At 45.7% G+C, this 26639-nt stretch overlaps 1 protein-coding gene across 1 annotated transcript in view; it reads right to left on the bottom strand.

The window, feature by feature from the left end:
- LOC138078562 (CUB and sushi domain-containing protein 1-like) overlaps positions 1-18760 on the bottom strand; it is an 81629-nt gene extending 62869 nt beyond the window's left edge. Inside the window, exons 1-8 of the mRNA XM_068971402.1 lie at positions 18718-18760; positions 15882-16055; positions 14975-15118; positions 10132-10308; positions 9325-9504; positions 6652-6825; positions 5996-6195; positions 2048-2159 (exon numbers count right to left, since the gene is read on the bottom strand). Coding sequence (XP_068827503.1) covers positions 2048-2159; positions 5996-6195; positions 6652-6825; positions 9325-9504; positions 10132-10308; positions 14975-15118; positions 15882-16055; positions 18718-18760 — 1204 coding nt within the window. The remainder of the gene's footprint in view (positions 1-2047; positions 2160-5995; positions 6196-6651; positions 6826-9324; positions 9505-10131; positions 10309-14974; positions 15119-15881; positions 16056-18717) is intronic.
- Positions 18761-26639: the final 7879 nt, after the last annotated feature.

The following is a 26639-nucleotide window of genomic DNA, read 5'->3' on the forward strand; positions in this document are numbered from 1 at the left end:
AATAGTCTGCTTGCAATGCAGGAGACCCAGGTTCAATCTGTGGGTCAGGACGATCCCCTAGAGAAGGGAATGGCTACTCACTCCAGTATTCTCGCCTAGAGAATTCCTTGGACAGAGGAGCCTGGCTGGCCACAGTCCATGGGGTTGCAAAGAATTGGACATGACTGAGCAACTAACACTAAATAATATGGTTATTATTTAGTTATGGTTATTATTTACCTAACATAAATAATATGTTAAATTTCCTTAAAAGAGCAGTACTTTAAACACAGATTAATGTGTACTTTAAAATATGCTTTGATTTTTGTCCAGTGGCAACTAGAAAATTTGCTGCTCAGTTAAATGAATAATTAATTTTGGTCAAAATCCACTGTGTTTAGAAAGTTAATTGAAATATAGATTCTTATTTCCTTTAAAAATATCATTTAGGAGTAAATAAGGTTGTAATTGTTTTTGTTGTTTAGTTGCTAAGTTGTGTTTGACTCTTGTGACCCCGTGGACTGTACCCTGCCAGGGTTCTCTCTCCATGGGATTTTCCAAGCAAGAATACTGGAGTGGGTTGCCATTTCCTTCCACAGAAGTCCTTCCCACCCCAAAATCAAACCTTCGTCTCCTGCATTAGCAGCCAGATTGTTTACTGCTGAGCCACCAGGGGACCCCCAAGGTTGTAACATGCTGTGCTGTGTGTGTGCTGTGCTAAATTGCTTCAGTCATGTCCAACTACTTGTGACCCTATGGACTGTAGCCGCCAGACTCTTCTGTTCATGAGATTCTCCAGGCAAGAATACTGGAGCAGGTTGCCATGCCCTCCTCCCAGGGATCTTCCTGACCCAGGGATCAGACCCATGTCACTTACTTATGTCTCCTGCACTGGCAGGTGGGTTCTTTACCACTAGCGCCCCCTGGGAAGCCCTGCTTGATCTCAAATAAGTTATCATTCTTTATAGAGTACACATTTACATCTCAAATATAGGACTTGGCCAAGTATTATAAAACAACTTTATATGATTAATGTCACTAATGCAATCTTTTTAAGTATTGTAATATTTTTCACTTTGACAGACTTTGAAGGTGGTGGTAGTTTAGTTGCTAGGTCGACTCTTGTGACCCCATAGACTGTAGCCTGCCAGCCTCCTCTGTCCATGGGATTTCCCAGGCAAGAATACTGGAGGCATTTCCATTTCCTTCTCCAAATTTTCAAGGTAATGAAGACCTAATGTTAGCAAGCTACACACACACATACACAGACACCTATGTATATACATACATATACATGCATGTATGTGTGATATCTCTGTATAATATTCACATAGAGAATTCTTGTAGATATTTAGACTAGAGATGATAGCTTTGAAATAAATACTGATACATAAATACACAAAATTCACAACATACATACACAGAAGATCCTTGTATATAGCTAACCTAGTAAGAGTTAGATACTACGTTGCCCTAGATTGGTAGAGGATGAAAGGCTGATTACTAATCATTACATTTCTCCTAATTCTCATGATTAAATCACAAAAGAAAACTTGGTCCTAAGTATTTGAATTATCAATTCATATAGACTCCAAAAAGAACAGTTTAAGCCCCTGCATCAATGCTCTGAGGAGTCGCATGGTCTTCAGTGGCCCGAGGTGAACTTCCTAGGGGAGCAGGAGCACACACCCGTTTTCTCTCAGTGATGTTAACCAGCATGTTACTCAGCGGTCTTTGGTTAAGGACAGTTTCTCAGGCTTTGGGGCCTGGGTATCACCGGGGGTGCCTGGGGACTACAGACTGGGGTCCCCCTGCTCCTCCTCACCCGACCTGCCCCTGGCCCCCAGAGCCTCAGATACCGCAGGGGTGTGCAGGATGGGACTCAAGATTCCAACTTCAGCCAACTCTGGGTGCTGCTGCTGATGCTTCTAGGGGATAAGACTCTGAGAAATGAGTTTAGGGAATGGAAAGCAAACAAAAATAAGCCCCTCACTGTTTCTCAGGAAGGTGAATCCTTCCAGATGCTGGAGAACGGACAGGCCCTGCCCTTGCACAGGGTCACACTTACGGATGCACTCTGTCTGGATGCCGCTCCACATCAGGTTCGCCAGGCAAGTTCGAGTTGTAGAGCCTTGGACGTGGTAACCTTTTTGGCACCGGAAAAACACCATGCTTCCAACCTGGAGGGGAGAGCCAGCAGCAAGCTCAGAGGTGGCATGGACACACTCGGGCTGGAAGCAGCTCCAGGGTCAGGCCTGAGTCAACGTGTGTGTGTAAAATGCGGGTCACAGTGCCAGACACAGCTGTTCTTGTTGTTCAGTTGCTCAGTTGTGTCCAACTGTTTTGTGACCCCATGGACTGCAGCCTGCCAGGCTCCTCTGTCCAAGGTATTTCTCACACAAGAATACTGGATTAAGCTGCCATTTCCTTCTAAGGGGATTTTTCCAACTCAGGGATCAAACCCACATCTCCTGCTTGGCAGTGTTAGACACAGTACAGGTTGTTCAATGGATCATGTGAGGTCTTAGATACAGTGACTCATGATTATTTAGAAGCAGTTTATTTGGGTAACAAAAGTATACCTTTTTTCTTTAGTTTTAGCCTTGTCTCTCTTTAGTTTGTGATAATTTTCTTTTCCTTTTCTGTTTTTTTTCCCCTCTGCTAGTCCTATTCTGGGCTTCCCAGGTGGCTTGGCAGTAAAGGGTCCACCTGCCAGTGCAGGAGACCTGGGTTCGATCCTGGGTCGGGAAGATCCCCTGGAGGAGGAAATGGCAACCCACTCCAGTATTCTTGCCTGGAGAATCCCCATGGACAGAGAAGCCTGGCGGGCTACAGTCCCTAGGGTCGCAAGAGTCAGACATGACGTTGAGACTAAACAACAAGTCCTATTCTAAGCAATTAGTGCTTGTTAGCAAGTTACTTTAGCACTTGCGGGAACTGGCTTGGAGATTGACAAGACTCCATTGTAGAATCATCCAGAACTATTCTTCTGATGGTCTCAGTCATCTCTTTAAAAGATGGCATCTGGGTTTTAAAATGATTAGTAAATCTTGCCTTGGGTCCAACCTGTTTTCCAGGATAGTGTAACTACTGTATCATAACGGGAATGGTGGGCTCACCCCTCCCGATTAGCTTCCCGCAGCAAATCACAGGACTGCGTCACTGAAAGCAATCGTCATGAAGCTTCACTTACCACAGGCACATGCAGGCGAGTTAGAGATCTTTGGAACCAGGAGTGACCACAGCTTGGGTTTCTCATGGTGAGTTAGTGAGAACACCCACATCTTATATTTTCTGGTATTGCAATATGTTCATCATATGCCAGAAAATGTTACCTGAAGCTGTAAGGCCACACACGAGACCCTGCATAAAATGCGCTAGATTTAACCCTGGGGACCTGTGAGGCTGTCCTTGCAGAGGGAGCCAAGGCTGCCAGGAGGAGCCAGGGTGACATCAGGGCAATCAAATGAAGACAGTCCACACTTCAGGAGAAAGGAGAAGTGGCTGAAGAGAGACTGCTATTCTCAGTGAACGGGAGCAGCAACCTGAAAGCAGTGTGTTTGTTTAGCTCTGGCTTTCAAAGCCATCTGATCAGAGAGCCTGAAGTCACTCAGTTGCTTAAGATGTGGAAATATTTTATTTCAAGCTTCTGTACTTTCCATTTTCAGGTATTTCTGTGATACTCGTGTTAATGTACTTTGAAGGCATTTTCTTCTGTTTTTGTCTCTGGAATTTAATGTTATTCACCTATTCTGTCTGGTCACCAAGTGGGGTCTTCTTATGTGAATCAATGGAAAATCACCCTGATTTGAGATTTGCTGTGTCAATTCAGCAGACAGAAAGAAATATGCATGCTTTCAAACAGAAATGCATATACCAGTTAATCCTGTGTGAATAAGATACAGTTGTCTCAGTTCTAACAGTTAAAATAATAAGCAGAAATCCTCTCTGAATGGACTATATTTGGGCAAATGTAACATGAATCAGATATGCTACATAAACACATGTATATTTAAGTTCAATTACATTTTGACATGGAAAACATAGTAAAATAAAAATGGAATGCCTCATATCCTCCTGAGCTCTTCTGTATTCCAAACTGTGGAGTACCACAGTCTGGGCAGGTGTTATGAGCAGGATCTGAAACTGACAATTAAAAAAAAATCAGAACCAGATATGGTTGTTACAGAAATTCTAATATTTTCACTAAAAGGCCTTTCAGAATTCAGAAAATTGTGTTTTGACAAGTGGGCAAGATGTTTTACAAGAAAGTTAAAAAATTAAATTGCTATTTTCATCTTTTTTCTGACTTCTTTAGCTGTTAATCTTTACTGCTTTATCAGACTCTAAATTGCCCTGAATACTATTTTCTATGTCAGAAGAAGCATAGTCTTCTCCATTCTCTGTTTAATACATAACTGTATTGGTTGGTTAATGATATGTAATCTTCAATAATTACCTATTATGACCTTTTATTTTTTGATTTAATTAATTGCCATCTCATTTGGTCATCTATTATTCTAAATGTCTTAAACTAATTTTCCTCAAGATTTCAAAATGGGGAATATACTTAATGCTTCAAAATAAAAGCATATGGTAGACCAACAGTGATATTTTTCTAAAAAATTATAGTACTTCAGCAATCAATGAGTGGCTTCAGTACGGCAGCTCTCCAGCTGCTGATGGGAAAACAAAATGGATAACTTTTAAAAAGTATGTTTTCAAGAGAAACTAACCTATTGGGAAGAGAAGAAAACTTTTTTTTTTTTTTTTTAGTTTTTCAGAAATAGCTATGAAAGTTGGACTGTGAAGAAAGCTGAGTGCCGAAGAATTGATGCTTTTGAACTGTGGTATTGGAGAAGACTTGAGAGTCCCTTGGACTGCGAGGAGATCCAACCAGTCCATCCTAAAGGAGATCACGTCCTGGGTGTTCTTCAGAAGGACTGATGCTAAAGCTGAAGCTCCAGTACTTTGGCCACCTCATGCGAAGAGCTGACTCATTGGAAAAGACTCTGATGCTGGGAGGGATTGGGGGCAGGAGGAGAAGGGGACGACAGAGGATGAGATGATTGAATGGCATCACCGGCTCAATGGACAAGAGTTTGGGTGAAGTTGGTGATGGACAGGGAGGCCTGGCGTGCTGCAATTCATAAGGTCACAAAGAGTCAGACGCAACTGAGCGACTGAACTGAACTGAACTGAAAGCAAAGCAATAGTTTTAGCCCAATGGCAGTAAACTTTTATTAGAAAAAGCAGTGTTTCAAAGAAATTATTGTTGACACTGTATTTTTAAGTATATATTTACTTTCTTAGAAAACAACCAGGGATAGAAGTCATTCCCTGCTTGCTGCGTGTGTGCAGAAGGCCCTCTCCTGCTCGGGGAAGCAGCGTGTGCGGAGCGGCCGGCCATCACTCACTTATTCTGCAGGGCAAGGTGGAGGGAGGCTGGGAGGAAGGCAGGGAGGGTCCTGGTTCCTGTGTCACTGACGCAGTGACTGTCGACCAGTATAATTTCCACCTGAACCCTTCCTAAGAGACAGAGATTTAGTCTAAAAATGAAGGGTTTAGGTCATGTAGAGAATCTCTTTTAACTTGTACGTTTCACTTCATGTTGGAAGGTCAACAGAGCTCGCTTGACCCTGTAGCCCTTTCAGCCGTGGCTGACAGAGCAGGTGGTTTACTGGGGAGCGGGGGTGGGCTGGGGGAGAGGGTGTCAGGCTCTAAAGTGGGGGGCCCTTCTGGTGCCACGGCAACAGTGAGATCTTCAGCAAACTGGTCTTTCCCCTGAAGATCACGGTTGTCAGCTGACGTGGGCAGAGAGGGGGCTGCCAGGGTAAGAGAGTCTAGGAGCTGTTTTTAAATGACTTGTCGACGTCAACTCCAGGCTCTGCGGCAGGATTTAAAAGAGCCTGCCATCAGCGTGGCTGGTCAGCGCCTGCATGGAGCATCTCGCAGGAGAGCATCACCTGTGTGCCCACAAACGCTCCAGCTTTAGAATGAAACGCCCTCTCCCCACCCCCAGGGCTGTCTTGCCATCATTACCGATGCAGGTGGGCTGGACGCCACTCCAGGTGCCGTCTGCCTGGCAGACTCTCCGGGATGACCCCACCAGGAGGAGGGGCGACTCGCACTGGAAGAGGACTTCGGATCTGTAGGTGAAGCTCTTGCCGCTGAGGCGCCCCTCGGCAGGGGTGCCGGGGTCCCCACAGAACACAGCTAGAGAAGACAGCCAGGAGGTCAGTGCACAGTCTGTGCCCCTGGGTCACGTTAGTCTATTCAGCTTCTCTAACTGCTTTCCATTAAATCCTCCCATTAAGCCCCGGAAGGCTCAGTGGGTAAAGAATCAGCCTGCAGTGCAGCAGACGCAGGTTCGATCCCTGGGTAGGGAATATCCCCTGGAGAAGGAAATGGCAACCCGTTCCAGTCTTCTTGCCTAGAGAAGCCCATGGACAGAGGATCCTAGAGGGCCAAAGTCCAATGGGTCACAAAGCACATACACTAAATTCTTTTAGGAATCAGCGATGAAGAAAAGCACAGAATCTGCCCTTGGGCAGCGGGTCTCAAACATGGAGTCTTTAACCTATTGCACCCTGGCTACAAGTCCCACAGACTCTCCTCCTTAGACTGCAGCCTGAGGTTTGTGTGCCATGGTCTGTGCTCCCGAGGACTTACGCAGGCACTGGGGGACCTCGCCTTTCCAGCCCCCTCGGCCTTCGCAGGAGAGGATGGCGGGCTGGGAGAGCTGGAAGCCATGGGTGCAGCTGTAGCTGATGCTGGCACCCCAGCGGAAGTCCGTTCCTTCCACCTTCCCATCCTGGACCAGAGGAGGCTGGCCACACGTGACAGCTGTCAGAGAACAAACAGGATTCAACAGTCTAGAGTTTCCACCACAACCCAATGCTCCAATGTCATTGCAAATGACATCTACAAGGGGCCAAATTTTTTAGTAGCGAAATTACTGAGGAAGAGAGTAAATCAAAAGAATAAAACTTTTCTCCAGTATTTCCTCATTAATTTAGATCAAGTCTACAAAAGCAAAGTCAAAACATTTCATACCATGAAAGTGGAGTAAACAACAGTCTCAGTATGTATAAGACCAAGAAAGAAAGAATGCTATTCCATTGATGTCTTTTTATGTGTGTCCGACTCGTTGTGACCCCATGGACTGTAGCCCCCCGGGCTTCTCTGTCCATGGGGATTCTCCAGGCAAGAATACTAGAGTGGGTTTCCATGCCCTTACCAGAGGCAAATCCAGTTATAATGTGGTCCTATGACGTGAGTACAAATGTTTGAGTTTATATACACAGATGGTAAGAATTTCTCTATCTGTACTTTTTTCATTATATAAACGTAGCATATAGTGCCTGGAAAATCCCATGGACGGAGGAGCCTGGTAGGCTGCAGTCCATGGGGTCGCTAGGAGTTGGACACGACTGAGTGACTTCATTTTCATGCATTGAAGAAGGAAATGGCAACCCACTCCAGTGTTCTTGCCTGGAGAATCCCAGGGATGGGGGAGCCTGGTGGGCTGCCGTCTATGGGGTCACACAGAGTTGGACACGACTGAAGCGACTTAGCAGCAGCAGTAGCAGCAGCAGCATATAGTTTCCAAAAGACATACACGGGCTGCTGATGCACTTGCTGAAGAACTGAGCACTAACACTTGGGTGGTTAGCGAAGACCCTGTAGGAAACCACTTTGCCAGGGTCCTGCCACATCCAGGGGCTTCGAGGGAGAGCACTCTTCCCAGGAGTGACTTGCCCACTGGTGCTGGCATCTGCCTGGCCCACTCCAGCCATTTTTCTGTGACACCTGGTCTAAGAGCTCCCTGAAGACCCAAGAGCTCCCAGACTTCACACTGGAGGAGGTTTGCCTCTGACAGTCTGGGCACGGAAGGCGATGGGAGAGGAGACTCAGCTGTATTTCCTCACCTGCACTTTCTCACGGGTGCTCCCACTTTCTCACGTGAGAAAGACACACAGTCATAACCACACGTGCACATCCGGAGGCTGGAAACGGCCCTCCTCTTGCCATTCACCTTCTCTCCATCTATCCACTTATTCAACAAAGATTTCTGCAGAACCCCTAAGTGAAGACTGGGGAACAGTCTATAGACAGGTCGACACCAGGTGACAAGGCCCCCAGGTGGGAACAGTGATGAGTGACGTGCTCCAGGGAGGAGTGGACAGGGTGGCCGGCGGGAGGAGAGAGAGGTCTCCTCTGTGAGGGCCTGGCTGGCTGTGGAAGGCTTGTCAATCCAACAGACACTAACCAGAGGGATGAGATGGACACAAATGTATCTGAAGCCCAGAGATCAGACGTTCTAGGGGTACGTGCCACGGACACACTCACTGGACTAGAATGCTCCCACCAGGACAGTGTGAGCTGTGTTAAACACCCTCTTAGCACCTGCCACAGAGCTGCACGGCGATAATAACTGCAGCTGGAAAGAAGGACACGAGACAGGGCTCCTCACCCTCTGATGGGAGGAAACCAGGATGTGCCCAAACCGCCCAGGCCGGAAGTGGGTAAATGGCCCTCGGGACGGGGCCTCCTCTGACCTCACAAGACTCGACAGGACACACCTTCCTCCTGAGGTTTCCTGCTACTCCAGCTCGCAGCTCTCCCCCGTCCCTCGTCTGACAACGATAAGGTGCCCCTTTCTCCTGTGTGGTCACTGCCGGCCTCCACGTCCTCTCCTGCCCCTGCCCCTTCCGCCCAGCCGAGAAGGCCTGCAGCTCCCTCTGGAGCTGGTGGAGACGCTCACCCTGCAGATCAGCCCTGCATCAGCGGTCCGCCAGCCCCCCCTACTTCCCCCAGACCCCTTCCACCTGCTTGCTTTCTCCCTGGACAGTCCACCGGCCAAGTCGGAAACCTCCCTGTACTCCCTCCTCATGGTGGGGCTTCCTTAGTCTCAGCGACCAAGGCCCACCAGGCATCAGGACACTGGCAGGCTCTGCCACTGTTCTGCCCTATCTGATGATTGGCTCTGACCCACCTCCCCAACCCCGTGATGACGGCCACAGACTCAACACAGCCACGCACACCAAGACAGCAGAGCTGGGTTCACAGCACAGACTCCAGAGTTGTCCCTGAAGCCCGATGTCTCCAAGACACCACCTGCGACCTTGAGAATTTACTGCAGCTCTCTGTGAGTCAGTCTCCGGGCTATAAAACCAAGATTAAGGTAGTAAGAAAGGAAGTGACTTAATATTTGCGAATGAATTTACAGGAATGCTGAGCACATAGAAGGTCTACATGGATGCTTACAAACTGATGTAAAATGTTAACTCAATAAAGACTCTCCGCATGTGAGTGACGCACAAGAGAAGCCCCAAGACTCGCCTTTGCAGGTCGGTTTGCTGTGATTCCAGGTACTGTCCTTGGTGCAGCAGATGGTAGGGGGCGTGGCAGGCTCCATGGTGTAGCCAGGGTTGCACTGGTAGCTGACAGTCTTGTTGAAGGTGAAATCTGTCCCGAACTGGATGCCGTTAGCCATGGTCCCTGGGTCTCCACAGCTGATGACTAATTAGCAGAAAACAGACAAATGGAGAGACACAGTATCATCACGGGATGACTTATTCCTGGTTTCTGCTTGACTCTCCTTAAGCTGCTTTTCAAAGCGATGATGCCTTGGCTGAGCACAGTGATACCAGCCTATCTCCGGGGGACAGTTTCGCTGGCCGGCAGTCAGGAGGCTGCACGTTTGGAACAACTTATTTCTACTCCACTGATAGTTGTCTGTGCGGATGACAGCGGTCATCTGCGCTCTGTCCTTAACTAGATGTCATGAGGGGTCACCCCACAAAGTCAAGGACAGAGAGACAGGCTGAGATCAGAGAACCAGGCTTCTGCACCATTTCCCTTCAGGCTAACTGGTCTACAGAGAGGAGGAACCTTGCCTTTTCTGAACTCAGTTTGTAATATCCAACCCAACCAACCAGGCAAAGCATTTTTAACCATATAAATAAGAAAGTGAAGAAAAATCTAAAAGTGCTTAGAAAGTGGTCATATTATCAAACATACATATGATATAATCCTTTTTTCCCTAAGGATTAAACAATACAGCCCTCTGTAAAATCAACTCCTTTTTCTCAGTCAAGTATGAGTCGCTGTGGGGACCTGGATTTGGCCAGGATGGCGTCCACTCACGCGTGCAGTCGGGGGCCGTGCCGGTCCAGGTCCCATTGGCGGTGCAGTGGCGAGTGGTCAGCCCTGAGGTCCTGTAGCCGTCCCAGCAGGCGTAGACCACGGAGCTGGAGAACACCACGCCATCGCTGCTGATGATCTTGCCGTGGGTGGGCGTCCCCGGGTTCCCACAGGACACAGCTGTGGCGAGACAGAACAGCAGGGGAGACCCATTACCACGTGATAAGCTCGAGAAGTCGAGGGCCATCTGCATAACAGACTGCTCATTTATTTAAAAAGTCATCGGAAGGACACTGTGGTCCTCCCCCCACCCCCACATCCTCTGCCTGCCTTTCGTCTGTAGAGAAACTGTAGCCAAACAATGAGTTTAATCAGAGAAGTGAGAAAATGCCGAACCACAGAAAGCAGCCCAGCAAGACAAAATACAGACAGTTCAGTCATTAAGTCAAGGACCTTTGATAGTTCCTCCTCCAGGGCCATAGGTAAAACTGGGAGCCTGTCCTGTGAGCTCTTTTGCAGAAACGGAAACCCCGCCAGGTGGAGAAGTTACTGCATGACGCCCAGGCTGTAGCCACGACACAGGCTGCCACAGGCTGAGGACTGGCCTCCAGGAGACGGGAGCAAACCGGGCCTGGAACTGAAGACTGACTGCACTTAGCCAGCCGAACGGCGCTGGTGAGACCACTGCCGGTCCCCCTGCAGATGCCTGTCAGAGCTGTCTGTGCTGTTTCTGCGGGTAGCGCCCTCCTCCCGTCTATGAAAGCTCTGTATTTGTGCTCAGTCCTGTCTGACTCTGCGACCCCATGGACTGTAGCCTGCCAGGCTCTCTCTGTCCAAGGGACTTTCCAGGCGAAAATACTGTAGTGGATTGCCATTCCCTGCCCCAGGGGATCTTCTCCACCCAAGGACAGAACCTGAGTCTCTCGCCTCCTGCACTGGCAGGCCGTTCTTTAACACTAGTGCCACTGGCTTTGGAATGGCCGCAACTTAATCTCTCCAAATGACCACAGTGTCATCACGCACAGGAATGAAGACCAGCTGGGATGGGCAGTGAGGCAGGTCTGCCCTCTGAGTATGCCATGTATGTTCTTTCCTTAGCAAACAGGGAAACTCAGCAGCTTCTGGGTGTGTATCAATGTGATGATCTCAATCCTTTACGGGTTTTTTGTCTTTTTTCATTGAACCTATTTACCATAAAGATGGTTATTTTTCCTCCTTAATTCTCCCACAATAATGCACAATAGACAGACATACAAAGAATGTGAATTCTAATGCCAACAATGTATCATGAGTCCCTTTTCTGAGAATGATCAAAATATTTGAAATACTCTGGCCTATTTAGTTGTTCCGCTTTCAAACTTAGCCTGTGAACAAATACACACTCTTCTTAAAAACATGGAAGAAAAGAGATTGCAAAATAAAAGTCAGTATAATAGAAGTTTATGAATTCTCTATCATATAATGTTAAAAAATGCACATAACTCTCAGATCAGACTAGCTCTTGTTTGACAAAAAGTATGTTTGTTGGTGATTTTATGCCTGTGCCTATGCTTCCTTGGTAGCTCAGACAGTAAAGGATCCGCTTGTAATGTTTAGATCCCTGGGTTGGGAAAACTCTCTAGAGAAGGAAATGGCAGTCCACTCCAGTATTCTTGCCTGGAGAATCCCATGGACAGAGGAACCTAGCAGGCTATACAGTTCCTTGGGTCACAAAGAGTCAGACACAACTGAGCAATTAACACTTTCACTTTTCTACGTCAGCTATAACTAATCAATTACAACCTTCTTCCCTGATGAGTTTGGGTTTGGACTTACAATCCCTTCTAACCCAGATCATGCAGTGGTTTCTTGGTTGACATCTGAGATGAGATATATTTACCAGTCCTGAGGCAGACGATACCTAACATCCTCTAAAGCTCAAAGTCCTTTGACGGCTGTGACATAAATTAAAATTTCACTTAGCAAAAGTCCAAGCCTATTCGAGAACATTACTCCAGTCCACAGACATTGGTCCATTGCTTCCTACGCCCTTACTGTTCATGAGTATGGGTGCAAACCTGACCCAGCAAAGAATCACATCAATCCAACTTGTAACGAAAGAGACTCGTGTCACTATTCCAGTCATATCTGGAATATTAAAATCTATGCAGCAATTTTCAAAAGTGACCTGTGAAAGACTAGTGCTGAAATAAAGCAGGTGACTGTTGAAACATATCCAACTTAATTTACAGACAAATGTATTGTCAGTAAAGGAAAGTCCATCATAATAATGACACCCTGATGTTTATAAAGTCCCGTCTAATATTGTATTTGATACAGTCAAATTCATGGTTAACGGATGCTTTCATTGATGATCATGCCTATGAAAGTGTAGATTAGAAACAGGGTCAGCATATCTGTTTTTATATCAAGGTCCTGAGGTTTCAAGGCATACAAAGACTGACACTTAGGCAAAATGAGAGGTTACATTTTAAGGATGCTAGAAAACAAGATATTTTGAAAATTACAAGTTAAAATTCCTTTTTAAATGCATCTTTTTAGAAGTACATTTAGTTAATGTGCCTCCTTTTTGTAAAAGATCATTGTCTTTTACTCAATTTGTAATAAGGTAGCATCATACTTATTCCAAATACACATTATTGTTTACTGGTATCAATATTGCTCACTTAGCATGCTATATTAGGATGATTGCTGTTAAACTGAGTTAGTCGTAGGTTTGAATCTCTGCTCATTCAAGTTAAATCAATGTGAGTGATCAATTCAAGTTCTCAACATGTAGTGTCTTCATTATAAAATCAATAAGATAATTGCTCCCTGTTGTAAGATTACACATGTGCGTGCATGCTCAGTCACATCTGACTCTTGTGACCTCATGGACTGTAGCCCGCCAGGCTCCTCTGTCCGTGGGGATTCTTCAGGCGAGAATACTGGAGTGGGTTGCCGTTTCCTCCTCTAGGAGATCTTCCCGACCCAGGGACTGAAACCACGTCTCCTGCGTCTCCTGCGTTGGCAGGTGGGTTCTTGACCACTGAGCCACCTGGGAGGCCATACTAAGTGCAAAATGCTGCTGTCGTGTATAGACACAGTCATACTGTGTTTTCCTTTTCATTATCATCACTTTAATCACATGTCCATTATGTGAATAGAGGTCAACTTTATCATAATCTCCTGGGAAAGAGGATTAGGAGTTACCCCAAAGATGCAGTTACATTTACATAACTTGGTAAGATATAGCCATTTGAAAAGCGAAGTCAGTGAGCCTGTGATTCAAAGATTAGATCTTCACAAAAGAAAACATGATTTAAAGTGATAAAAATAGTTATCAGAAGTTTAAGGTTTTTGATGCTTAAGAATTTTTCAAATATTTTTCTTGTAATTCATGAACCTGTTTTTAAAATTTATTGAAATATCCCATCAGGATCTAATATATTTTTTAATGAGATTCAGAGAAGTTAAATTTATTAGGAAGGGCATGACCTTGGTCAAGGGATTGAGTACATAGGTCATGGCTAACCTTTGTGGCAATGAAAAGTTGCTGATAACCCCACTTTCTACAGAAAATAATGTGTGCCCCAAAGATACGGACCTATGATAGCAAGAACAAACAAAAAGCGATAGATTCTCCAGTTTTAAGAGTTGTAAGTGTGTGTGCAGGAGTGGGAAGAGATTAGTCATATATTCCTAGACATCATTTGTGGTTTTTCTGAGTGTAACTGAACTATCACTTACACAACTTCCCATGATTTCTGTACTGCAGTTAACTGCAATTAATGCAGTTGTGCTCAGTCACTCAGCAGTGTGCGACTCTTTGCGCCATGGACTGTGGCCCGCCAGGCTCTTCTGTCCATGGGGATTCTCCAGGCAAGGATACTAGAGTGGGTTGCCATACCCTCTTACAGGTACAAGGCAATTGGAAATAACCAATTTTGTGGAGCATTGCATATTTGAGAAATGTTTTCAGCATTGAAACATTTTAGTAACTTCTTTTTGTACACAGATTTTAAGGGAAAAGTTTAAAAAGATTTTATAGGAACCCTCTGAATATCTGAATTTGTCGCTAAGTTACATCCGACTCCTTGCAACTCCATGGACTGTAGCATGCCAGACCCTTCACCATGTCCTGGGTTCACTCAAACTCATGTCCTTTGAGTCAGTGATGACACCATTTCGATAAACTAAATGCTGTTTAAAAAGCACTTTGCATAGTCTGGGATAAGTACATCATGAATTGAAATCCAATTAAGCTCTCCTAATCAAATAAATGAATTCATTTATGTTTTGTTGGGAAAGAACTCATAGTGTGGTACCCCAGCAACAAAGTGAGATTTTTACGGAAAACATGACTTCCTCTCAACTCCTTTAGTTTTCTCACTGTTTAAATTTGCCAGAGGGACTTCCCTTGTGGTCCAGTGGCTAAGACTCCATGATCCCAAAGCAAGGGACCCAGGTTTGATCCCTGGTCAGGGAACAAGATCCCACATGATAGAACCAAGACCCCATACAGTCAAACAGGTTAATTAATTTTTTTTTAAAGTGCAAGAAATTAAGACCAGGGCGCTGACAGACTGGAAATAACATGTGAATGAAATGACATCCAGCAGCAGGGAGCCCCCGTCAGGACCTGCCCTGCTCACAGCACCTTCACCTGCCATAACACCCTGAGCGCCACACAGAGACGGTCATCAGGAGAAGACTTCCTGATGATTCTCTTATGTTTGGGGGGGAAACAGGTTAATTGTAGAAACAGCATGACCTCTTAAGATGTTGCAGAACGTCACTGGTCATTTCAGAGTGAGCTACCTGGTTTCCACCTGCAGCTCTGACTCTCCGGCTGGGACCCACTCACCCTCGCACACGGGCTGCAGTCCTGACCAGGACCCGTTGAGCAGACACGTCCACTCGGCCGAGCCCCGCAGCTGGTAGCCCATTTCACAGGAGAAGCGCAGGAGGCTCTTGGCCTTAAACTCCTCTCTAAGCCGAGACCCATGGGCTGGGGTCCCCAGATCAACTCAAAATCCAGGGTTATTTCCTGCAGAACACAAACACACTTGGCAATAGACAATGCTGTTTAAAACAGAGTTGTTATATTTAAAGAGAATAAAACTTTATGTAAATGTGTATCAAACATGATCACAGTCATAGCATTCCAGAAATCCTGTAAGAAAGATTTTCTTTATGATAGCACAAAAGTAGAAGACTCTTAAGAAATTGTTTCCGTGTAACTAAAATCAAAATAGTTTATTAAAATATGGTAGTGACAATAATTGATATTCTTTGGAAGAAACAAAACACTGGGGACAGTGGGTGCAGGAATTGCTCACTGGAGATGCTGGTGAGGACGCCCACAAGGAGATGGGGGAAGGTGTTTTGGGAATAAAAGAATCAAATAAGAGGTGTGATCCACTGAGTTATTATGAAACATTCATGGAAGAATTAAGATGATTTCTTTTCCAAACAGGACCGATGTGATTGTTGATGGTGAAAAGAGGAAAGATGTGGAAGAACTGAAAGGAAACAGAAGGAGAGAAAAGGGAGGGCAAGCTGAGTCAAGGCGAGCAGGCTGGGGTGGGAGGCTCCCGGGGCTCCAGCAGGAGAAACCGTGCTGGGACAGGCATTCATTCAAAGAGAAGAAGCCGCAGACGCCTGTGATGTGTCCCAGGGGTGTGCTCGGCTGGAATGGGTTAGTAACCACTTTGGAGACGGGTGCCGCCAGTCTGTGTCCGCGCGGTGGACGACTGCCCACGCCAGCCCACCTGTGCAGTGGGGCAGGGCTCCACTCCAGTGACTGTCCTCCTGGCAGGCTCTGCTGCTGTTGCCCACGAGACTGCGGCTCCCTCGGCACGAGTAGTGGACCACTGCCCCGTACGTGAACAGGTCTCCTGCGAGTATGGCTTTGGCAGGGACGCCCGGGTGTCCACACGATATCACTTAAGAAGAAGAGAAAATAATCAGTAAGTACATTGTTCCTGTTGAGCTGCTCTGTGTTGGTCACTGTACTTCAGAGACTCATATGATCACCGTCTATTAACAAAAACACATCCCTGGTACCCTGTGGATGAGGAGCATCAACTTCCAGACAACCCTCCCTCACACATAACTGAAGACCAGGAAAGGGTCCATCAGAGAAGCTTTTTGTTCGTTTATTTTTTTTATTACAGTAGCTTTAGTGAAGGTAGAAATTGACATTGAAGTTTTCAAAAAGAAAGTCATCTACCTAAATTTTTCCATCTTCCCTTAACTGTATTCTAAGTAAGCAGTGTTCATAAAAATGGTAGAGACTAACACAGATCTGCAAAGCTATCACCATTATTTCTTCAGTTCGTATGCTTTGCATGGAGATAAAACTCAGTCAAATCTGCTCCCTCTTCCTGATCACACATCTAGAGAGACCATTCTAACAATTTTCCCTTGAATACATGGCAATCTAAAATGTCTTTTTTTTAGTATTTTAAAACTGGATCTAGGTGCTTTATAATATTATGTTAGTTTCTGCTGTGCAACAAAGTGAATCAGCTATGTATACATATATCCTCTATTAATTTTTTAAATAGAGGATAAAATGTTTAAGTTAAAAAATAATAAATTACTGATTTATTTTTTCCTCAAGTATTCCATTTATTTCTTTATACCAAATGAGGCCAATCATCTGATCATTATTCCTCAAAAAGGAAAATTCTAGAATCCAGATTACAACAGGATGGTAAAGACTTCTATCTCTCTTTTTGTAAAGTCCAAAATTTTTATGGTTAACCACTAAAAAAAACAAGTATACCATGTTCAAACAACTAACTGGACTGAGGGTGCCAGAAATGATCCAAAGGGAGCTGATTTTACATCCAAGAGAGATTGCATTTGGTCATCGGCAACCGCAGAGCGACACCAACCAGAGAGGCAGGTTTCAGAAAGGCCCCAGTGCCCCCTGAGTCATATTTGCCCTCCCCTGACACTCTCTCATCCTGACATCCACTCATCGGAGAACAGGAGTTCATCTAGAGTCCTAAAAAGAAGCTAACTAGAGCAGAATCAGTGACATGGTTGGTGAATGATCAGTTCCAGATAAATAAAAAAAATCGGCACAAATAGAGATGGAAGCTAGCCTAGCCACTGCAGAGCCTGTGAAAACAAAGCACTCCTCTGAGAGCACTGTTCCCAAGTCCCGGCAACTCCAGCGGCTCAGGACAACAGAGGCAGGAACTCACCACCTGGGAAAACGGGATCAGTGAAAAGCTGGTTCCTGGAGGTCTGGGGCAGAGGGGTATCATCACAACCACTAATGGAAGTCTCGGGGAGGCCAGGTAAGAGGCTAGGTATATCTTTAGGGAGAAAATAAAATTAATTTCTCTGAAAAGTTCCTATGTGTGAAGGCACGGAAAACCAGAACACACAACTTATGCTGAGAACTGCAACACGTTCATAGATGTGGGTGCTTTTGGTCATATAAGCTTGTACATTTGTTTTTGAAAGGCATCGCTCTCTTTCTCCATAGGAATTAACTGTATTGTTACACTTAGAATTTGATACAGGTTTCTAGGCAGATTCAAAGGGCTTTGAGGGACCTTGACTTGCAGGAAAAGTCTCTGGCACCAGTCCATTCTGCAAATGTACAGAAAACACTGTAATCATGAGGGGTAAAATGGACTATCACATTTTTTCAGTATTTCAATTCATAATATAATTGTCATTTCCCATTTTCTCTATGCACACAAAATGAATACTAAAAAATTTTGATTCTAAGAATTGTTTTATTTCTGATTGATTTTTAAAGGACCAAGGAGGGTGACTCCCTTTCCTTCATTTTCAGACTGTTTAAACAAGACACAAGATGGTTCTCTTTGAACTCAAGGACAGTAGCTATTTCAAGGGAAAGAAAGTAATAATGTAGCTAGTGGGTGAAAAAGAAAATGGCCCTTGCTCATCTGCATACTGTTAATAACGTTTTCTGGGAAGCCAGAGCTGTGACCTGTAATTCTGTCTGCCCGGAGGAGCACCCTGCTCCTCCTCTTGGTTAAACCTAAGGGTCAGGAGGAAGTGCCAACCAGGGTGCCGTCTTCTTTATCAGGCTCACACTGGACTGTCCTGGAAGTGCTGATTAGACAAATGAGGCCCCCAGAGTGCTCCATGCTTCTGGCCACAGATACTGGGTCCGTAGATGGAGACTCCATACTATAGCCATTTGCAGTATCTCTGAATGTGGGTCCCCAGGGAGGCAGCGTGCTGTGAGAGGCACAGTCTGGAGTCTGCTGGCACCTGGGTGAACCAGAGGATCTGCCCACCTGCCCGGCTGAAGCAGGAAACGAGCACTGACCAGTGGATACAGGGACAGCAGGGTCCAGGCGGAGCTGACCGAGTCCCTTGCCCTCTGGGACCAGTTTGTGAACGGCCTGCACCCCGTGCCTTTCTTCCCTGAAAGTAGTTTGAGTTGTATTTGGTGATTTCTTTAAAGATATCATAAAAACTAATACAATTTATAATGGGGTCAGGTAGAATAAAAAATCAAAACCTTTTTGAATACTTAAAAAGACAAAACACATGTGTTGGCAGTGTTCTTTCAGGGCTCTGCGGCATGAGAGCCCAGACAACCCCACTCACCCAGACACTTGGGCAGAGAGCGATCCCACAGGCCGTTCGCCATGCAGGTGAGGGCGGAAGATCCCAGCAGGTAGAAGCCCCTCTTGCACCAATACTGATACACGACACTCCATACTCAAAACCCCCGGGGAGGCTCTGGTGCAGGTGCCTGACACGTTTCCCACCAAGCCTTGGGTCCAAGCAGTTCACCACTGCAGAGGGAAGCACATCACACATAGTTTACACGCAGCTCTAGTTACAACCCTGGAGGGGAGGATGGCAACCCACTGCAGTGTCCTCAGCTGGGGAATCCCAGGGGGACAGAGGAGGCCGGTGGGCTGCAGTCCAGGGGGTCACAAAGAGTTGGGCACAACTGAGAGACTAAATAACAACACTTATAAATGAGACACACTGCAGAGAAAGTGAACTTCTCATGGTTTTGGGAAGTTTGTAAGATGACTGTAGGGGAAGGAGTTAGAGAAGGCGAGGTTCGGAAGAAGAAGGAGACCGGCACTTTACAGGATCAGATCACCTTTAATGAGGCGAGAAGGGGCAGCAGTCAGATTAGCGAGCTGCTGCACTAACCCAAGAAAAGAGTACGTGTATGTAGGCATATACGTGGAAATCTACTGTCTTAAGGGGGCCTGGTCTTCTCCAAGGTTATTGGGAGTAGTTCTCTCTTAAAGGGCTGGGGCAAGGAATTCTGAAGATGGGCCAGAGGCTGGACCGGCTGGGAACTGGGCATAATCAACTTTAACGTCCTTTTTTTTTTTCTCCTTCGGGCGAGAGATTTCTTTGTTTTGTGTAGAATGGTGGGGAGGACCGAAGGGGAGTTTTAACTAGAATGGGTGGGGAGGACCGAAGGGGAGTTTTAACTCCAGGCTATTTTGAGCCCTGTAACTTTCCTTCACTGACAAGCTCATAGTAAAGGCTTTAGTGTGAAATCCTGCAGCCTTGACGAGCTCCACTTTCTGCTCTTGGCCACTAGACTTCAAAATCAAGCAACATATTGGCTTCTACAGCAATTTTAACATGAGACTGATAGCTTTTAACGGCTTCCTAATAATAAGCTTCTTCAATGTAAAGTCTAAAATTAGTTTTCCTGGTTACATTTTTATGTTATGAAAATGTTAAAATACAAATGGTTAAAGTTAAAGTCTTTGATATTTTTGAACTGTGGTGTTGGAGAAGACTCCTAAGAGTCCCTTGGACAACAAGGAGATCAAACCAGTCAATCCTAAAGGAAATCAACCCTGAATATTCATTGGAAGGGCTGATGCTGAAGCTGAAGCTCCAATACTTTGGCCTCCTGATGTGAAGAACTGACTCACTGGAAAAGACCCGGATGTTGGCAAAGAGTGAAGGCAGGAAGAAGAGGAGGCGACAGAGGGTGAGATGGTTGGATGGCATCACTGACTCAATGGACGGGAGTTTGAGCAAGCTCTGGGAGATAGTGAAGGACAGGGAAGCCTGGCTTGCCGCAGTCCATGGGGTCGCAAAGAGTTGGGCACAACTGAGCAGCTGAACAACAAGAACAAAAAGTCTTTGTATGTGAGTGTGATGCTTTAGGACAGCCTGGGACACAGGAATTAATTCTTCCCCCTGCCCCCATCAACATGCACTAATGCTTCAATATGTTTCTGCAGTGATTTCTGTTCTATGTCTAGAGTAAACAAAAATGACTTTCACAGGCAGAAACAGCTGTTATATCTTTTCCTCTTTATTCTGTTGGCTCCACTAGGGGGTTCAGCTATCTACCTCCCACGAGGGGAAAAAATAAGGCAGAGATTTTAACTTATTTGTTCAGGACAGAGAGAACTCTGTAATATCCCATGTCATTGCTGCAAATAGCTGTGGTTTACCACACGGAGAGCAGGCTGCAGCCAAGACAGCTCACAGCCACGTGAACCACTCTACTGCCCCGATTCTTTCTCCTTTGTGTGCAATTCCTGTCTGGGATCCGGTGGCCCCAGACACCCTGTGAAGAGGTGAGCTGTTAACACAGTGGACACAGGAATCAAATTACCTGAGATGACCAACCAAGTTAATGGTGCAAAGAAGACTAGACAGGCAGGTCAGACCTGCAGAAACTGCTACACTTTTTTAGTTGGAGACACAGTGTCTAGCAGAGGGTAACACATCAGAGTGAAACTGGTGACAGACTCACTGTGGGGGTCTCCCCACATCCCAGCATCACACCCCTCAACACGCTAAGCACAGAGACCTGGCCGTGATGTTCAGGTGTTCAAACCTGACACAGAACAAAAGTCCTCAGCTGGAGAGAATGGGAAACATTGTATCATATACACACAGCCCACGTGGGGTCCCAGAGGTTGTTTATGGATGTTGGCAGTTAAGACATTCATGTAACGACCAGCAACACATCTGAGGTCACAGAGGTGATTTCACCAGAGGTAGCTGAGGGTCAGAGCTCCGAACTACCTGAGGGCTCCTGAACCTCCTGCAGTGGACGTAGGGGTTTGTGAGAAACGGAGGAGGGACAAGGTGGGAAAGAGGAAGGGGAGGAAGGAACCATTTCCTTATCTTCCTAAATTATTTTTTGTTTTACCACTTCTGTTTACATTTCTTTTTCTGTGTTGACTCCTGTTTCTTGCTTATTTCTCAATTTCTTTTATGACTCATTAAGAATCAGATCACAAACAGGAAAAATATAGAAAATGATACTCCATAATGGAAACTATAGTCAAATTCTCTGGCAGCGGGAAAAATGGGTAAGAATTAGTTCACGATAAAAAAAAAAAAGCATTCATAGTTGATTAGAGTTCTGAGTAACATGTTTTTTAAATTTTCCAGTAGAAGGGATTATACAAAGGTGAGAGGACAATCAAAGGTGAGATGACTGCAGTATTCAGTGTCCTGCACAGACTCAGTGTTTTCAGCTTGTTTACTAACTGCATAAATTTAACTGCAAAATTTAAGATTACTGGTCACAGGGGGGAAAATAATTTATTATGACTATTTTTCAAATACATGAAAGTTACCGTTCGTCTTTTATCAAAAACTGTTAAGAATAAAGAAATTGACTTTTAAGTGTAATGAGACATTCAGATTTGATAAAGAAGAAGCATTCTAACTGATTCTAATTAAATTTCAGAGGCAGGTGGGGTGGAGAGACTGAGAACCTACTATGTGTCAGGCACTTTGCTAAGCATGTCACAATGTACTGGTTTAAGAACCGACGCTTCTGAATTGTAGTGCTGGAGAAGACTCTTTTTTATTTTTGGAGAAGACTCTTGAGAGTCCCTTGGACAGCAAGGAGATCGAATCAGTCAATCCTAAAGGAAATTAACCCTGAATATTCACTGGAAGGACTGATGCTGAAGTTGAAGCTCCAGTACTTAGGTCACCTGATGCAAAGAACTGACTTATTGGAAAAGACCCTGATGCTGGGAAACATTGAGGGCAGGTGGAGGAGATGATGGGATGAGTGGCTGGTTGGAATCACTGACTCAATGGACATGCCTTTGAGCAAACTCCAGGAGATAGTGAAGGTCAGAGGAGCCTGGCGTGCTGCAGTCCGTGGGGTCGAAAACAGTCGGACATGACTTAGTAACCGAACAACAACTACATACTTAATGCCATTTCATTCCTTGTTTTCCATTTTTTGGTAGTTCTCTGTTCGCTTCTTCTTTCTCCTGTTGAGGTTTGGTTTTTGATACTATGCTTGGTTTCCTTTCATTTTGGTTTTTGTGTATCTTGTATCTATTGTAGGTTTTGGTTTATGATTACCATGGGGGTCATATGTTGACTCATAATTTTATACACTTGTTTTAAACTGACAGTCATTTAAGGTCAAACACTTTCTAAAAGATCTGCTTTTTTTTTCCTCCCCTTGTACACTCTCTATATATTTGATGCTACATTTTACATCTTGATGTTCATCTCCTTACTGTTAGTGGCTGTAACTGCTTTTACAGTTATGTTGCTGTTCAGTTGCTAATTCATGTCCAACTCTTTGCGACCCTATAAACTGCAGCATGCCGGGATACCATGTCCTTCAATATCTCCCTGAGTCTGCTCAGACTCATGTCCATTGAGTTAGTGGTATCATCCAACCATCTCAGCCTCTGTTGCCCCCTTCTCCTCCCGCCTTCAATCTTTCTCAGCATCAGGGTCTTTTCCAATGAATTGGCTCTTTGCATCAGGTGGCCAAAGTACTGGAGCTTCAGCTTCAGCATCAGTCCTTCCAGTGAACATTTAGGGTTGATTTCCTTTAGGAATGACTGATTTGATCTCCCTGCAGTCCAAGGGACTCTCAAGAGTCTTCCCTAGCACCACAGTTTGAAAGCAGCAACTCTTCAGCACTCAGCTTTCTTTATGGTCTAGTTCTCACATCTGTATGTAACTGCTGGAAAAACCATATAGCTTTGACTATACAGACCTTTGTCGGCAAAGTGATGTCTCTGCTTTTTAATACACTGTCTAGGTTTGTCATTGCTTTTCTTCCAAGAAACAAGCCTCTTTAAATTTTGTGGCTACAGTCACCATCTGCAGTCACTTTGGAGCCCAAGAAAATGAAATCTGTCACTGCTTCCACATTTTCCCCATCTGTTTGCAATTAAGTGATGGGAGCAGATGCCATGATCTTAGTTTTGCTAAATGTTGAGTTTTAAGCCAGCTTTTCCACTCTTTCACCTTCATCAGGAGGCTCTTTAGTTCCTCTTCACTTTCTGCCACTAGTGTGGTATCATCTGCATATCTGAGGTGGTTTCTCCCAGCAATCTTGACTCCAGTTTGTGGTTCATCCAGCCCCGTTATTTCACATGATATCCTCTGCATATAAGTTAAATAAGCAGGGTGACAATATACAGCCTTGATTTTGAATCAGTCCATTGATACACATACTGGTTTAAGTGACCTTAAATCCTTAGTATATTTTCCTTTCCTGTTGGGCTTTCCCTCTTCTATAGAGTCTTACTACTTCGTTTGGAAAAGACCCTTCAGCACTTATTCTGGACTAGAATCAGTATTGCTGAATTCGTTTTTTGACTGCCTGAAACATTCTTTCTCCCCTTCTATCCTGTGTGATGCTCCTACTGGGGCAGTACCCTCGCTTGCAGGTTTTCCCCTTTAGAATTTTGCAAGCATCACGCCAGTCCTTTCAGGCCGCAGGCTTTCTGCACAGCAGTCAGCTGAAGCCTCACGGGGACTCCCTTGTATTTGACTGCTCTCCTGTTGCTGCTTTGAACCCTCTGTAACTTTTGCCATTTTGATTATTCTGTGTCTCGGTGTGGGTCTGTCTTTATGCATCTTATTTGGGAATTTCTGTGTTTCCTGTACTTGGCTTAAGGTTTGGGAAGTTTTCAGCCATAATTTCTTACACGTTATTGACCAGAGATGCATTAAAAATGTGTTTTGTTACCCAAATGTTATTCACTAGACCTTTCAGTATTCACTTATATAACAAATCACTGACCACAGGCGTTAGTTTCTGCAAAAATCCCTAGTCAGTAGCGTGTTAAAGTACACTTGACCCCCCGTTCTTTTCCTGGTGGGTAATCTCTATAATGTAAATGCTGACACAGTTTAATCCCAAGTGAAAGTGAAAGTCACTCAGTCATGTCCGACTCTGTGACTCCACGGACTGTCCATGGAATTCTCCAGGCCAGAATACTGGAGTGGGTAGCGTTTCCCTTCTCCAGGAGATCTTCCCAAACCCAGGGATCAAACCCAGGTCTCCTGCATTGCTGGCAGATTCTTTACCAGCTGAGCCACAAGGGAAGCCTGTTTAATCCCATGGATCCTGTGTATTGCTCTGGTTTGTTTTCATTTGTCTTTCTGTCTGCTGTTCTGATTGGGTGATTCCTATTCTTTCAGTTCACTTATGTGTTCTTCTATGTCATTTAGTCTGGGACTCATTGCTTCTAGAGTGCTTTTTAATCTCAGATTTAATTACCTATTTTTGATTAGGTTGTCTTTACAGCTTCTAGCTCCTTGTTAAAATGATCTGATCTGTGCTTAGATTAGTGCTTAATTCAGCTGGCATTTTTATTACCAGCATTTTAAATTCATTGTCTTGTAGACTACCTTGGGTTCTTTATTTTCTTCAGGGTTTTTCTATATTTCAATTGAGAGTCGTTCCCCTGTCTTCACTGTACTTACATTTCTGTATCTGTGGATTTCGGTGGAAGTTACCTCTTGTGACTTTGAAGGTGTGTCCTTACATGGGAGCGTCCCTGTACAGACTGTATCCAGGGTATGTTGGCCACCATCACCGTGGTGCTGGAGGAGCAGAGCCTCTGCAGGGGTGGCCAGACTTCTCTGCTCAGAGGCCCCCACCCCGTCAGGGCCAGGGGAGTGTCTGCTCCCAGGTCAGAGTGGACGCCCTGAGGGCAGCCCGGAGCCGGCTGTTCCTTCAGGGCGTGTCTCCTGCTTCCTGCTCTGGGGCCGCTGCAGGAGCACGTGGGGCCCAGGTGTGTACTGGCATCTGTGCCCCTGCTCACACGCGGCAGCGTCACGTCTCTCCCATGGTGGTCATCCCGGATCTAGTGCAAGGCGGGGGTGTGGCATGGGTGCGGGAGGGTCAGCTCAGCTGGGAGTCGGAGGCCGTGGGTTCACCGGGCTCCCCTGCTGTCAGAGGGTTGGCTGCCTCTGCAGTGCTGAGTGCCAACAACGGCCGCCACCCATCTGCCCTCATGCCAGGCCCGGACCTGGCTGCCAAGCTGTGGTGTGGAGTGTGGTGCTGGGGTGTTGCTCAGCTCAGGTTGGGGAGCCTGGCAAGGTGGCCACCGGGTGAGCTGTCTCTCCACTTTGTCCAGTGGAGCCAGCACCTGTGTGCTCCTTGTGGAAGCAGCTAGACGCCTTCAGCCCTCCTCCAGGTTGGGTCCCAGAACTCGGATGCCTGCTCTGTGGTGTGACTTGCTCACTCCCAAGGGCAAGCGTCCACCGCAATCTCCCTTCTTAGTCCCCTCCCTGGGGGTCCTGCACCAGTGCTTTTCTTCCCGTCCTACCTGATTATGTGTCTACCCGACAGCCTTGGCTGTACCACAGTTCTGGCAGTTTCCAACTCGTTTCCCATGAGAACTGCTCTCCACATGAGGATGTGTCCTGATGTGTTTGTGGGAGGAGGTGACCTCCACGATCCCCCTCCCCGTGGGTCCTAACTACACTGTGACCCTGCCCGCCCCCATCCTGTGGTTCCTTCCTTAGATCCTGTAGATCTTTTCCAGTAGGTTCTGCCCTTTGTCAACAGTAGTTTCTTTGCAAACTGTAGTTTTTGTCTACCCGAGAAAGGAGGTGAGCTTCAGGTCTTCCTACTCTGCCATCTCGGGAACTCTCGCTCTCCTGTGAATACCTGTTGACTCCCCTGAAACGTAAGTACTAAGAGCCCACTACTGCCCAGAAGCCTTACCAGTAACATAGTTTATTAACACATTTTCTATGTCGTAATATCATACAGCATTTTTATAATAAAGTAAGTAGAGAAAATGTTTAAGACCATTAGGAAGAGGATGTTTACAAACTATGATGGGCATTTTCAAGGTGAGTCATCCGTGAGGACGTCAATATTATGACATAAAACAATGTAGGTGTTCTACATGTAGTAACACTAGACATCAATGTGAAAGTGCGTCTTTATTTTGCAGACGTAACGGTTCACACTCTGACAGTGCCGAGCAGCACTGTGGTGTAGGCAGTTTGGACACAGAACACACCTGCCACTCCAGGAAGTGAAGAACACTGGGCCCCTGAAGCCGCCGGCGCCGGCTGTCCCGCGGGGGTTTAGAGACCCTCTGGGTTCTGGGCCCCAGCCCCAGACAGCTTACATGCATGTCTGAAGAATAACTGCAGAGAGGCCAGAGTCTTGCATCTTCCCCCGCACAGAAAAGCATTGAAATGATTACCTTGTAATGTCTGGGTTTCTGTGTGATGAGCAGTAATCCTTGAATTTTTTTTTTCTTCCAGCAAAAAATGTATACACC

The sequence above is a fragment of the Capricornis sumatraensis genome, chromosome 4 (assembly GCF_032405125.1).
Source record: "Capricornis sumatraensis isolate serow.1 chromosome 4, serow.2, whole genome shotgun sequence".
In the NCBI taxonomy this organism is placed as follows: domain Eukaryota; kingdom Metazoa; phylum Chordata; class Mammalia; order Artiodactyla; family Bovidae; genus Capricornis; species Capricornis sumatraensis.